Raw genomic sequence first — 12,350 nt, 5'->3', positions numbered from 1 at the left:
CTTTTGGAAGCCGATTGATTTGCTTTAATAAAAAAAAAACATTGATATGCTTTAGGTCAGTTCTAAATTATGGTTGTGTTGTATTATCAGGTGCGTGTAGGTGTTCCATAGAAGTCCGGCTCAGATATTACAGTTGTGCTGTGTGGCAGTCAATAGTTGAGGAAACTGTTTTGAAGCATATCTAAACCAGTTTTAAAAGACAAAATGCTGCAATTCGTCAAGAAAAGAAGAAAAGCCAAACCGAACACACCCGCCTCAATGCGCGGTATTTTGTCCACATCTCGCGATGATTGCCGACAGTGTCGTTGTTCGGGCGAGCCGACGACGAGACTGTAGCTGTCTGGAAATTTGTCTCGTGGGTTAGACTCAAACGTATTCTTCATATAAGACATTTTTTTTGCACGTGGGACAAGTAAACGCTCCGCATTTTATCATACGCCACTGTTAGTGTCTCGAAATAGACTGGTGAGTTTGGCTAACTATCTGTTTGCACCTTTTACGGAGCGTTTGTATTTGTGTGTGCCTGAAAGCTGTCTTTCTGCACGGTGAGGCCTTCGTATAAGCTCGTTAGCTAGCCAGCTCAAGACGAAAAGGTTAGAGATCCATTTTGCCTTGAAAATTATAAAATGCATCTAAATTCAGAAAATTGTGTTCGTCCAGTAAGACCCTATGCATGTTACGTTAAATGTGAAAATAAAATGCGTCCGCCTCGGTAGCTAGCAAGCTGCATGTGAAGGGGGCGGGACGGTGGCTTCTTTCAGGGACCATGTTATGTTACCGTGCAATACCTGCACTTTTTCACGTAAATTGCCATTATTTAACAGTATTCAAAAAATGCAATTTATGGGATTGCTATACTGTAGTTACGCTTTTTAGAAATGCCTTAACGTTATAGTTTCAAATGAAATGGTTTTAAATATACATTGGCCATCAACTAAAAGTCAGTTTAGTCATCTGTTTGAAAACACATAACAAAGATTGTCTTCATTAAACATGACTTTAATTTCAGATAGTGAAATGCCACTATTTGACATCTCCTGGTCAAGAAAAATATATCCTTAAGTTGAACTTTTACTGAATAAATTGTGATTGTTTGTTGCTATATATTTTCTTACAGGACAATGGCTGCCGCTGAGGTAAACGGTAGCTCAGCCCCGGCTAAGGAGGAAGAAGAGCCCATGGATGTGACAACAACACACACCGAAAACTACCAGACACTTATTGACGCTGGGCTGCCCCAGAAAGTGGCTGAAAGTCTAGATAACATCTTCCAAACGGGTGGGTGATAATTGTTTTGACTCAAAGAGCTATGAAATGATATTAACAAACTGCTGGAGTATTATGGGTGTCTACTATAGCTGAGCCTAACAGTGAGCATGCTATGTTATTGTAGGCTTGGTGGCCTATGTTGATCTAGATGAAAGGGCCATTGATGCACTTCGTGAGTTCAATGAGGAGGGAGCACTTACTGTGCTTCAGCAATTCAAAGAGAGTGACCTGTCCCACGTACAGGTAACCGCATGGATGGATAACATTCTGTTTTGTTTTTGACAGGAGTTTGTTAATGTAGATTATCAATAATCTCTCATTTGTTTTTGTTTTAATGTAGAATAAAAGTGCTTTCCTCTGTGGAGTCATGAAGACTTACAGACAGAGAGAAAAACAAGGAAGTAAAGTACAAGAGTCCACAAAGGGCCCAGATGAGGTGAAAATAAAGGTAAAAAAAAGAATCATGTGAGCTTTGTTGTATAGAAGGTCCAAATGAATGTCATATAAACATGCCTCTACAGCCAAGCAGATCAGTTAATGTGTGTTTTTCAGGCTCTGTTGGAGCGGACAGGATACACCCTGGATGTCACCACAGGGCAGAGAAAATATGGCGGTCCACCACCTGAGGATGTGTTCAAAGGAATACAACCAGGGATTGGAACTGAGGTATATCGATGCCTGTTATGATTTTCAAGGCATGTTAAATTGAGGTAGAAGTGCTGCAGTATCATTTAAAATCCTAAAGAACATGCTGTATATTGTGCTTTTCAAATCCTTACACTTGTCCACCCGTTTGTATCCTCTTCATCAGGTGTTTGTTGGAAAAATTCCAAGGGATTTGTATGAAGATGAGCTGGTGCCGCTCTTTGAATCAGCTGGCGACATCTGGGACCTTCGGCTAATGATGGACCCTCTCTCTGGTCAGAATAGGGGTTACGCCTTCATCACATACTGCAATAAGGATGATGCACAAAAGGCTGTAAAGCTTGTAAGTACAATGGCATGGCATTGGGAAAAAACATCAAACCATATAACAACTCAGTTAGTTTAAAAAGAAAACTGACACTTGAAAATAGTCTGACTTGAAGTATTACTGTAAAGACACAAAAAATGAATTGAACCTTTGAATTGCTTAAAGCTTGACATTAGTCTTGATTGATAATGAATTTCACATCCTTTTTTGGCCTCAATTTTATTTTCAGTGTGATAACCATGAAATCCGCCCTGGCAAGTACTTGGGAGTGTGTATATCTGTTGCAAACAATCGCCTGTTTGTTGGATCAATTCCAAAGAACAAGACAAGGGAAAGTATATTGGAAGACTTTGGCAAAGTTACAGGTCAGTTTCAAAAGCACAGAGGTAGATTTGTGTCAGAAGCTCATTAAAACAAATCATAGGTCATGGAGGATGGTAGACATGTTCGGCAGTTTTAGAAGTTAGATGTTATTGTTTTATCTCACAGAGGGGCTCCAAGAGGTTATATTGTACCACCAGCCCGATGACAAGAAGAAGAACCGTGGCTTCTGTTTCCTGGAGTACGAGGATCACAAGTCTGCAGCACAAGCTCGCCGCCGCCTAATGAGTGGCAAGGTCAAAGTGTGGGGGAACCCAGTCACTGTAGAGTGGGCTGACCCGGTTGCTGAGCCAGACCCGGAAGTCATGGCTAAGGTTAGTCTTGTATCTCTCGCTCAAAAACACAAACCTGCACCGTTCTACAGGATAACACACCGTTTCTTGTCTTTATAGGTCAAGGTGCTTTTCGTAAGAAAGCTGGCCACAGCAGTGACGGAAGAGCTCCTCGAAAAAACCTTCTCTCAGTTCGGAAAGCTCGAGCGAGTGAAAAAATTAAAAGACTATGCTTTTGTCCATTTTGAAGAAAGGGATGCTGCCGTAAAGGTGTGTTTTCATGCTTTGGACAAGATGTTTTGCATGTCTGATGATTCAGTGTATGTTACAGTACTTGATTGTTTTATGTTAGGCAATGGATGAGATGAACGGGAAGGAGCTAGGAGGAGAGGAAATTGAGATAGTCCTGGCAAAGCCCCCAGACAAGAAGAGGAAAGAGCGCCAAGCAGCTCGGCAGACCACCAGGAATACAGGGTGAGGGACTGAGACGTGTCTTGTCAACTGGTAAACTAGTTTACTCATAAGGAATTAATTAAATGTAACCCTATCTTCTCCTCTGCAGGTATGATGACTACTACTACTACCCACCTCCACGCATGCCGCCACCAGGCAGAGGCAGGGGGCGTGGTGGCCGAGGGGGCTATTCCTATCCACCAGATTACTATGGCTATGATGACTACTATGATGACTACTATGGTTACGACTATCATGACTACCGTGGTGGCTATGAAGACCCTTACTACGGCTACGAAGATGTGTACAGCATTAGGGGCCGTGGTACTCGTCCTAGCAGAGGGGGGCCTCCTCCACCTAGAGCTCGTGGAGCACCTCTGACACGAGGCCGGGGGGGCTACGCCCAAAGAGGGCCGCCCCTTGGTGGTCCAAGGGGCGGCCGAGGAGGGCGGGGAGCCCCTTTCCAGCCTCAGAGGGGTCGCGGTCCTCGCGGGGCCAGGGGCAATCGTGGTGGTAACGTCGGTGGGAAGAGGAAGGCAGACGTGTTTAACCAGCCTGACTCCAAGCGCCGCCAGACCAACAACCAACAGAACTGGGGGTCCCAGCCCATCGCCCAGCAGCCCCTGCAGCAAGGGGCCGACTATTCCGGTAACTATGGTTACAGTAATGACACCATGGAGTTTTCACAGGATTCTTATGGGCAGCAGTGGAAGTAGATGCACCCAAAGGTATTTGGCAAAGTGACAACAAAAAAGAGAAACAACAATAAAAAGAAAAAGAAAATACAGGAGATTGGCCACAATTTTTTGATTGACTTTTTATTCTTCACTCCTCCATGAAAATAAATAAATCTGTATATATCTCAGAAAAATGGACAGACCCTAGAATTGGCTCGAGATGATTGGCTGGAAAGCCTATTGGCTGAAGAAGTGAGCGTAACCGTTGAGGTGAATCATTTCTTACTCCTACGGTTACATTGGGACTTGTGTCTTTAAAACAAACACACAAAACACTTTTATTGTTACATTTTGTTCCTGATTCTTTTAAAGCCAACAATGAACATTTACAAAAAAAAGTGGACATTCATTCTCAAAAGTCTAAGGACATTAAATAATGATATTGCCTTGCAGGAAGTTTTTGTCCATGCCCCTTTCCTCCTTCCCCTTCTTGTACTCCCTTTATTTGTGGTTTCTCATAGTTGCTTAGGGACTTGCTTGTAAATAAATGCATATGGTCAGAGCTTCATACTTCATTTTTGCAATGGTGGAGAAAAGAATCCACAGGAAGGAAGAAATCAAGTTTTGTAATGTTCAAAGTGTATGCCTAGCATTTCTAGAGGTAGATAAATTGTGTTGTTTTTTAAATCTGATACCATAACTTCCTATGTTTTCTTTGAACTTGCCCAATAGAATTTGGTTTGGCTTACCTTAAGAGCCATAGCAGTTTGTTCTGATGTTCTTTGTATTTATAACTTTTACGTTTGTTCCGTTTCAATAAAACTCAGCTGAGCATCAGTCAATTGTCAGATACTCAAATTCAGTGTTGTCATTCAGTATTTGATTTTCACCTCAATTATCTTATTTGGATGAAGATCTTTTCCAAGTCAATTTTCTGCCTCAAAGGATAACAAAATTCTGAAATTTTGCAGGAGAAAAGGTGTTTGGTTGATAACCGGATTTTAACCCTTTATTTTTCAGTGCATGTTACATCAGACTACAGTCATTTCCTGCTCTCTGAATTTACATACTTAATATCACAATTTTGCACTGCAATTTTGACTTCTTGCAATTACTCAAGATTGTACCTTTCTTTCACAATTTGTGTGCACAGGTAAACACTGTATGCTTTAGTAAACTTCAGCCTACCCTCACAAAATGCTGTTTTCTGCCATTAATGAAGACAAAACACTGAGAACTTCATATGGTTCATTAATCCTTTATCCTTTCCTCCATTAGTGCAGTCCTTTTACTACTTCAGAGCCAACCAGAGAAACATTTGGAGCCCGCAGTCAAGGAAACACATTTCTTGTGCAGAGGCATTGCAATGTGCAGAGATTTGATTATTTTGTTCAAAATATGGGATGTAGTATAATAGTGTAGTGGAAGTAATTTAGTTGAAGAAAACATGCATTTCACAAGTGTAAATTTCACCCCCTTTTAACATAAATGCTGTTTATTAAGGCAGGTTGAGATTTACTGAAGCATATACTGTTTATAACTGTTAACACACACTTTACAGACAAGCACAATCTTGGATAATGGTGAAATGTCACTTGCACTGGTATGGTCCTGATACTGACACCCTTACAACAGTTGGAACAACACATTTGACTTTGAATAGATTTGTACTTGTATGCTGATTTGTCTCCAAATAATTTCTTATTTTTATTTCCAAAATCGGCACACCATCTCAACCATCTGTGCCCTCCTTTTTGAAGACACCAAGGATCTGACCATCCAAAGGGTTAAAATTCTAAAACAGGCCTTCTGCCATAGCAAGCGACCACATGTCAGAATTAGTTTACCGTAGAAAAGTGTTATTAGCATCTGCCTTTTAGTACCATTGTATTTTGTTTCATGTGTCTGTCCTCTTATTCCAACCTGCCTAGGTGGAGAAACATTGAGAGCGGCACCACTAGAATGAGGAACTCACCTGAACGGTACTCGAGGGTGAGCTAGCCTTGCACAGAGTACTGTCTCCTCTCCTGTAGTTAATTGTAATCACTGGAGAAACACTAGCCATAATTACACTTTGTTCTTTTTTATTGTATATACTGTACTTTGAATCAAGCTTTTTTGAACCAGGCTATGAAGAACACTAGTCACTAAAGTTGACTGAAGAATCATTGGAAAATATTAAAATGAATTGTTTCCAGCTTTTTTCTAAGGTTTAGAATTTATATATGATATACAATAATATTTCCTTCATACACAGTGCATATTTCCCCCCCTAAGCCAAATGAAAAGTAATGCACAATGTTAAGAGACAAATGGCTGTTTCTTTAGACTGGAATATACAGCCAAAAGGCAGACAATCAAGAATTTAGTAAGTGCTATAAACCTCAAATGCCTGCAAACACCTGTTGCATGTCTTGGCTCACTGCACCAAAATCACCTCGGCTGTCTGCACACATTCTGTGAATGGAAGGCGGTGGTGGACATTTCCCCTGCTTCACCGCTAGAGGTAGCAGTTCCACACCAGCGCGACTAGTGACCCGTTCCTTTATCTGATGCTGCATTTATTGGCCTTTTTCTCAACTGGAAAGGTGGTAATTAATACATAGATATTAACTAGAGGAGCTGTTGTTCACATTGATTCAATTAGCAGTGAGGATACTGAATGAAATACTGATGAAATTGGCTAAACTCGGAACAATAGCTGTCTCAAAACAGATGCCCTTACCCTGTAAGGCCACAAGATGGCAGTAGATGGGCTACAGTATTTATATTGCACAGGTAAGACTGAAACAGGTTGCACAGGATTATAATACAAAGCCAATTGTATCAATTGACACACATTTTGGTTTTCAATGAAGTGCCTTCAAATGCTGGCGTTTCCTTTTTACACTTTCTCATATCAGAACTGTCTTTATATGTTGCCTCTTGTCACCAGGCAGTAAAGGAGCTGCCCGCATCCATGTGAATGCGTTCACACAAATGGAAGAGACTGATTGGTAAGATTGTTCATTATCTGAACTAATGCCCCAAAGTCTCAACCTGCTTCTGTTTTGAAATTAAGTTATATTTAAAAACACATTTGATGTCCCAGTTGTGTCTTTATGGCCTCTTTGCCTCCCAGAGCCAATATGTTCTGTAAGTTGGTTTTCTAAACAATAGCTCTGCATCAAATAGTATAGATATGTTGGATGATATTAAAGACAATAGTCTATTTGTTCAGGTTGATTGTTAGAAACTTATTGACCAGGATTTTTTAACATGCTCTTTCTCTGTGCCCCTTTTTCTAGCTTTGAATCAGGAGACAAGCTGCGAGTTAGACTCATCACAGGAGAGATGGATGAATTACTTACTAGACCGCACACTTAAGGTCCAGTACTCATGGATACAGTAGCTGGCCCAGCTCAGCAGAAGGCACAGGTGAGAGAACTAATTGTGGATTAGTGCAGCTACTCTTGTATTAGAGAAAATGGTGGCTTGTGTGATTTGGATTGCTTAGACCCACTTTTTGGTCTCAATTAATGTCAACGTCACATTAAAATTTAATAGATTTAATTTACGACCGTAACTGAGAATTATAAGTGTGAAGGGTAGTGCACTTACAACACTAGCTATGTTAACATGGTTAATGCCTTTTCACTTACTGCAGAAGCGTAGGAGGATACAGTTGATGGACACGATCCAGCACACCATCCAACGGACGGCTGCTTCCTTATCCAGCTTCAATAAGAATGTAAAGGGAAATTATCTGTTGCAGTTGATTGTTCAATACATTTGATTGCCCAAGTACATGTGTTTGTGTGTGCATATTTTGTTTCTTTATTTTTATATTAACATGGACCTAGTAATTTTTCATTTACAATCATTACAGTATGTGCACGACTTTTACCTGGGTCCTAGTCTCTCTATGAAATACCCTCCTCCAAAGCAGCCTGAAGGAGGGTCTGGCTACTCCACATAGCATTCGGGGATGGGAGGAAAACGTGCTCTGATTTAATGGCATTTCGTTAAACCAATCAGAATCGTCATGGGCGGTGCTAAGATCCGTGCAGAGCAGCTGCGAAATAGTTAATTGAGAGACACTAGTCTAGCTAGCCGTCTCAATTTACCCTGCAGAGATCTGAGGACTAGTCAACAATAGTTCTCAAAAATCCACCGAATTTAAAATTCCAACACAAAGAAAGCATAAGGAAATGGAAAATGACCACATCCAGGGCGGAATTTCCTGCAGCCCGCAGCAATCCTGGAAGTGGAACACGAAGGATATAGATTTCTTGGGCCCCAACACTAAAGTCATTCTAAATTTTGTGGAACATCATGGAGTTTATTATTTCAGTAGTGGTTCCTACAGTAGATGATGAACATGTCTTACTGCAAACTTCACCAGTTAAACGGACCACTGGAACTGTCTGTGCAAATCGGGTTGGCAGTGCTTGCCTCTTACTACATAATTGTGGTTAATTGAAGGTAAACGCAGGTGGTTAAAAGCTGTCCCAAATGAGAGGAACCGGGATTACAAACGTTGAAATCGAGTTAAAATGTACGCATGTTTTTGGCCCTCCACCTTTAATTAATTTCTGAGCAGTCGAGCATGTTGTCATGCATTGTTGGAGTTAAATGTTGCGATAAAAGTCGGTTTGGTTGAGCATGAATACATGGAACCTTATGGAGCTGCTGGCTACGACATGGTGATGCTAGATAGTGCTTAAAGTTGTCGAAATAAAAGGTGTGGATGTTTTCTTATTGCCATAGCTATCCCCACAGTGCTGGAGTATAGACTAGCTTCATGTACCTAATGAGGGTAATGCTCTGTAAACCTAGACCGTCCCGGGCGGCTTGTCTCCGCCGACGGCTGCATGGACGGATGGAAGCAGCGACGGTGCCATTGCAAAATGGATAGCGGAAAGGGAGGCATTATCTCGGCAATGTACATCCTGGGTCGATTAAAAGAGGAACTTGTCGCATTTCTTGGTTAAATCGAAAATGAATCTGCTTTATAAAATTTAATTTTACAAGGGCGGTCTTCTTGTGCATGAGATGACACTATCCTGCATTTTCTCCATAACCATGAAATAAAAACGTCCTGAGCCGCGGTGTTCTCGACTTTCTAAAATAAGGCAAACTAAAATATAGCTTTTATTGAGGGAACCAAATAAATACCGGATTCTTAATTGTCGTTCCGTAGGCCTACAGGTAACTTGATATTTGGATTTTAGCATTTCTGCGCGATCTAAGCTGACATACGTTTCATATTGTAATAGCTATTCTATTTTTTATTGATTCCTGTTTAAATTGAATTATGCACGTAAAGTTAATCATAAAGATTTTGATATGCATGCGATGATAAACTTAACTATACATCAAAATAAAGGGAATGGTCACGTGATGCTACTACGTCACGTGTAAACCAGTGGGAAGATGGCGGCCGCCGGAGGAGAGGCTTCTACCGAGAGTGTGTCGGATGAATTATTTCAAAACTTTTACACGGAGGTACGATAATCATTTTGTGAATGTATGTGTTTTGAAAGTGTTGGCCACTCTCCGTACACTGGCTGAAGTCAATCAACAGGTCTCGTGTTTGTCACCTATCAGGCCTCGCAGACATGAACATCAGCTAACGACAAGAAGCTAACGTGAACTAAGATGTTTTGTGAGCGGCTTCGTCCTTCCAGTATTATCAGGACACCTCTAAAGATTCTCTATATTTTTCTCAACTACCACAAATCACTTAATCAAGGCAGGTGCTGTTCGCCTTTTACCTACAGCTTTTATAAATTGCAGTGCAGTGTAACCACACTTTGACTAGTTACATCGTATCATAGTTCTATCCGATGCATGAGGTCAGACTTCCAGAAAAGATGCAGAGCAACCTCCACTTTCATCACATTGTACTCCTGAATGTTGGCTGCTCTCGTACATCAACAGTAGAAAGTAAGTAAAATGTAGATATAAAGCGCTTTTCATCGATAAAATCACAAACTAGGACAATACAGATACAAGAGAACATAATACGTGTTAAAACCTACATTAAAATTTCATAATACATAATGTGCAAACAGGTCAACCAAACGCCTTGAAGATAGGTCTATCAGTTTTTTAGAGAGTCCACAGGAACAACAGACCGTAAGAGTGGAGGCACAACATTTTAAATCACCGGGTGTGTGAAACAGACAGCAAATTGAACATAATGGACCTAAAAGAGCGAGCAAGCGAATGTGAGTGAAGTAGTTCAGTCACATATGCAGGTGCATACTTAAGAACAGGGCTAATGTGAGGCCGTCTCTTTGACCAGGTGAGTGGACATGCAGCAGCATTCTACATTAACAGAAACCGATCAAAAGCATAAGTGAAGAAAGTAATGTTAACATTACTGGAAAGTACAGGTTCAGATGGATGTTGCAATCCACGCTTGCATTACAGTAAACCATGCTTCATTTTGAAAATGTCATTGTGTCTTTTTGACAGGTGAAGCAGATTGAGAAGAGAGACTCTGTGTTAACCTCCAAGCAGCAAATTGACAGACTTCTCAGACCGGGCTCATCCTACTTTAATCTCAATCCGTTTGAGGTAAGTGTACCAACAATTAGGTACTTTCATCATTGACTGTTTGATTAATTATTTTATCAGTTTAATAAATGTCAATAATGATGTACTAGACCCAAAATTAAGTCTGATCAACAGACAAATAACTTTGTGTATTCATTTATGACATTAAAATGTGGGGCAAGACAAGCAAGGTTATACAAAAAATGTTTTAAACAATCTTTCTTTAATAAATGACTAACACGATTGATTGATTGAAACAAATTTTTGACTTAATTGGTCAGAAATTCTCATTTCATTACTAGTGTTTTCTCTCACATGTTGTAACCGTGTGTAGTTCCCAAAAAAAGGAATAAGTGAAAAAGGGAGGAACTCCACCTGTCATACGACAAAAGAATTATCTGGTGTTGATCTTTTGGGTGATTTTTATTTACAATCTCAATAGGCTGACACATCTGCTGTCATCAAGCCCTCATCAGAGTATGAGCAACCATTATTCTCGTAACAACTTGATTCCAGCAAATTATTAATCTTATATTGACACTTTGGTTAAGATACCTAAGTAGAATCAACTGGCCAATGTTCCCTTCGTTTTCAGGTGCTGCAAATTGATCCAGAGGCAACATCTGATGAATTGAAGAAAAGATTTAGAGCGGTAAGGTGTAAAAAAACAAAACATTTCAGTGGTCTCCTCTGTAAAAATGTGACTTGCCATTGGTCATAGTGATAGTGTTTTTTTTCCTTTCTTATTTCCTAATATTTGGTCTCTTTAACTGTGCAGTTGTCCATTTTGGTCCATCCAGACAAAAATCAGGGTGATCCAGAGAGAGCACAGAAAGCCTTTGAGGGTAAAGTCCTTACCTCACGTTGTACATTATACATTGGCTGTCGTTAATCTGATGAACTCGTATCCTGTTGCCCAGTCTCTTCTTTTGTATGATGTTAACAATCACAGTGACATAGTACGTGCAGCTCCTGCCTTCTGCATGCTGTCAGTAGATGAAAAGACAACCCATAAGTTTAATTTCCCCTGAATGCCTCACTGTTCTAGCTGTGGACAAGGCATACAAACTCCTACTGGAACCAGAACAGAGGAAGAGAGCCTTAGATGTGATCCATGCAGGAAAGGAATATGTGGAGCATAATGTGAGTGTTCAACAAGTTCCCTTACCGTTCAAACATTCAAGGCATTTTGCCTCCACGTTACTCAGCTCTCCTGCTCTGTGCTTGTTTGGTTAAAGGTTTAATTATCTTCCTTGTTGTCCTCCCAACAGGTAAAGGAGAAAAAGAAACAGCTGAAGAAGGATGGGAAGCCGTTGGATGTGGAGGAGGATGACCCTGAAATGGTAAGTACAAGTGTGTGTGTGTGTGTGTGTGTGTGTGTGTGTGGACATACTATATACATACTATATACATACTACAAAATTAAGAAGTCATAGTATAATATGGCAAAGGAAAAAGTTATGGTACAAGTCATAGAATGTAAAAGAACTAAGAAAAGGTCTTCTTAGTTCTTTTACATTCTATGACTTGTACCATAACTTTTTCCTTTGCCATATTATACTATGACTTCTTAATTTTTGGACATGCTATACCGTGACTTTTTTCAGCATTCTATGATTTTTTTCCATTTTATGTTTTTGACATTCCAACTTTTCATATTTTTTCAACACACTATGATTTTTTTCAACATACTATGACTTTTTTCGTCATACTATGACTTTTTTTGACATACGATACCATGACTTTTTTCAACATACTATGATTTTTTTCAACATACTATAC

At 40.2% G+C, this 12,350-nt stretch overlaps 2 protein-coding genes across 5 annotated transcripts in view; both read left to right on the top strand.

Moving 5' to 3' along the window:
- Nucleotides 1-221: 221 nt before the first annotated feature.
- On the top strand, nt 222-7,811 carry LOC117956716 (heterogeneous nuclear ribonucleoprotein R). 4 transcript variants are annotated; one of them, XM_034891935.1, is made up of 15 exons: nt 222-465; nt 1,118-1,278; nt 1,394-1,512; nt 1,610-1,717; nt 1,822-1,935; nt 2,081-2,257; nt 2,472-2,607; nt 2,732-2,937; nt 3,016-3,165; nt 3,248-3,369; nt 3,458-3,996; nt 5,957-6,017; nt 6,961-7,021; nt 7,313-7,442; nt 7,672-7,811. In XM_034891935.1, exons 2-12 carry the CDS (start codon nt 1,122-1,124, stop codon nt 5,989-5,991), a joined length of 1,863 nt encoding a protein of 620 aa, XP_034747826.1. In that variant the 5' UTR covers nt 222-465; nt 1,118-1,121; the 3' UTR covers nt 5,992-6,017; nt 6,961-7,021; nt 7,313-7,442; nt 7,672-7,811. The 4 variants fall into 4 exon arrangements, with proteins under 4 accessions (XP_034747826.1, XP_034747828.1, XP_034747825.1 ...); XM_034891937.1 differs by having other exon boundaries at nt 5,957-6,803; XM_034891934.1 differs by having other exon boundaries at nt 5,957-7,021.
- Nucleotides 7,812-9,309: 1,498 nt separating this feature from the next.
- dnajc8 (DnaJ (Hsp40) homolog, subfamily C, member 8) overlaps nt 9,310-12,350 on the top strand; it is a 6,661-nt gene continuing 3,620 nt past the window's right edge. The window contains exons 1-6 of the mRNA XM_034892960.1: nt 9,310-9,512; nt 10,488-10,589; nt 11,164-11,220; nt 11,347-11,413; nt 11,617-11,711; nt 11,840-11,911. Coding sequence (XP_034748851.1) covers nt 9,441-9,512; nt 10,488-10,589; nt 11,164-11,220; nt 11,347-11,413; nt 11,617-11,711; nt 11,840-11,911 — 465 coding nt within the window. The 5' untranslated portion in view covers nt 9,310-9,440. The remainder of the gene's footprint in view (nt 9,513-10,487; nt 10,590-11,163; nt 11,221-11,346; nt 11,414-11,616; nt 11,712-11,839; nt 11,912-12,350) is intronic.

Source organism: Etheostoma cragini, chromosome 14, assembly GCF_013103735.1.
Source record: "Etheostoma cragini isolate CJK2018 chromosome 14, CSU_Ecrag_1.0, whole genome shotgun sequence".
Classification (NCBI taxonomy): Eukaryota; Metazoa; Chordata; class Actinopteri; order Perciformes; family Percidae; genus Etheostoma; species Etheostoma cragini.
This window is presented reverse-complemented; position numbering and strand designations above follow the sequence as displayed.

Coding starts and splice junctions, on each gene's coding strand:
- LOC117956716 (XM_034891933.1), top strand. CDS start 1,122: ATGGCTGCCGCTGAGGTAAACGGTAGCTCAGCCCCGGCTAAGGAGGAA. Junction 1,279..1,393: donor AGATAACATCTTCCAAACGG/GTGGGTGATAAT, acceptor ATGTTATTGTAG/GCTTGGTGGCCTATGTTGAT. Junction 3,370..3,457: donor CAGACCACCAGGAATACAGG/GTGAGGGACTGA, acceptor TCTCCTCTGCAG/GTATGATGACTACTACTACT.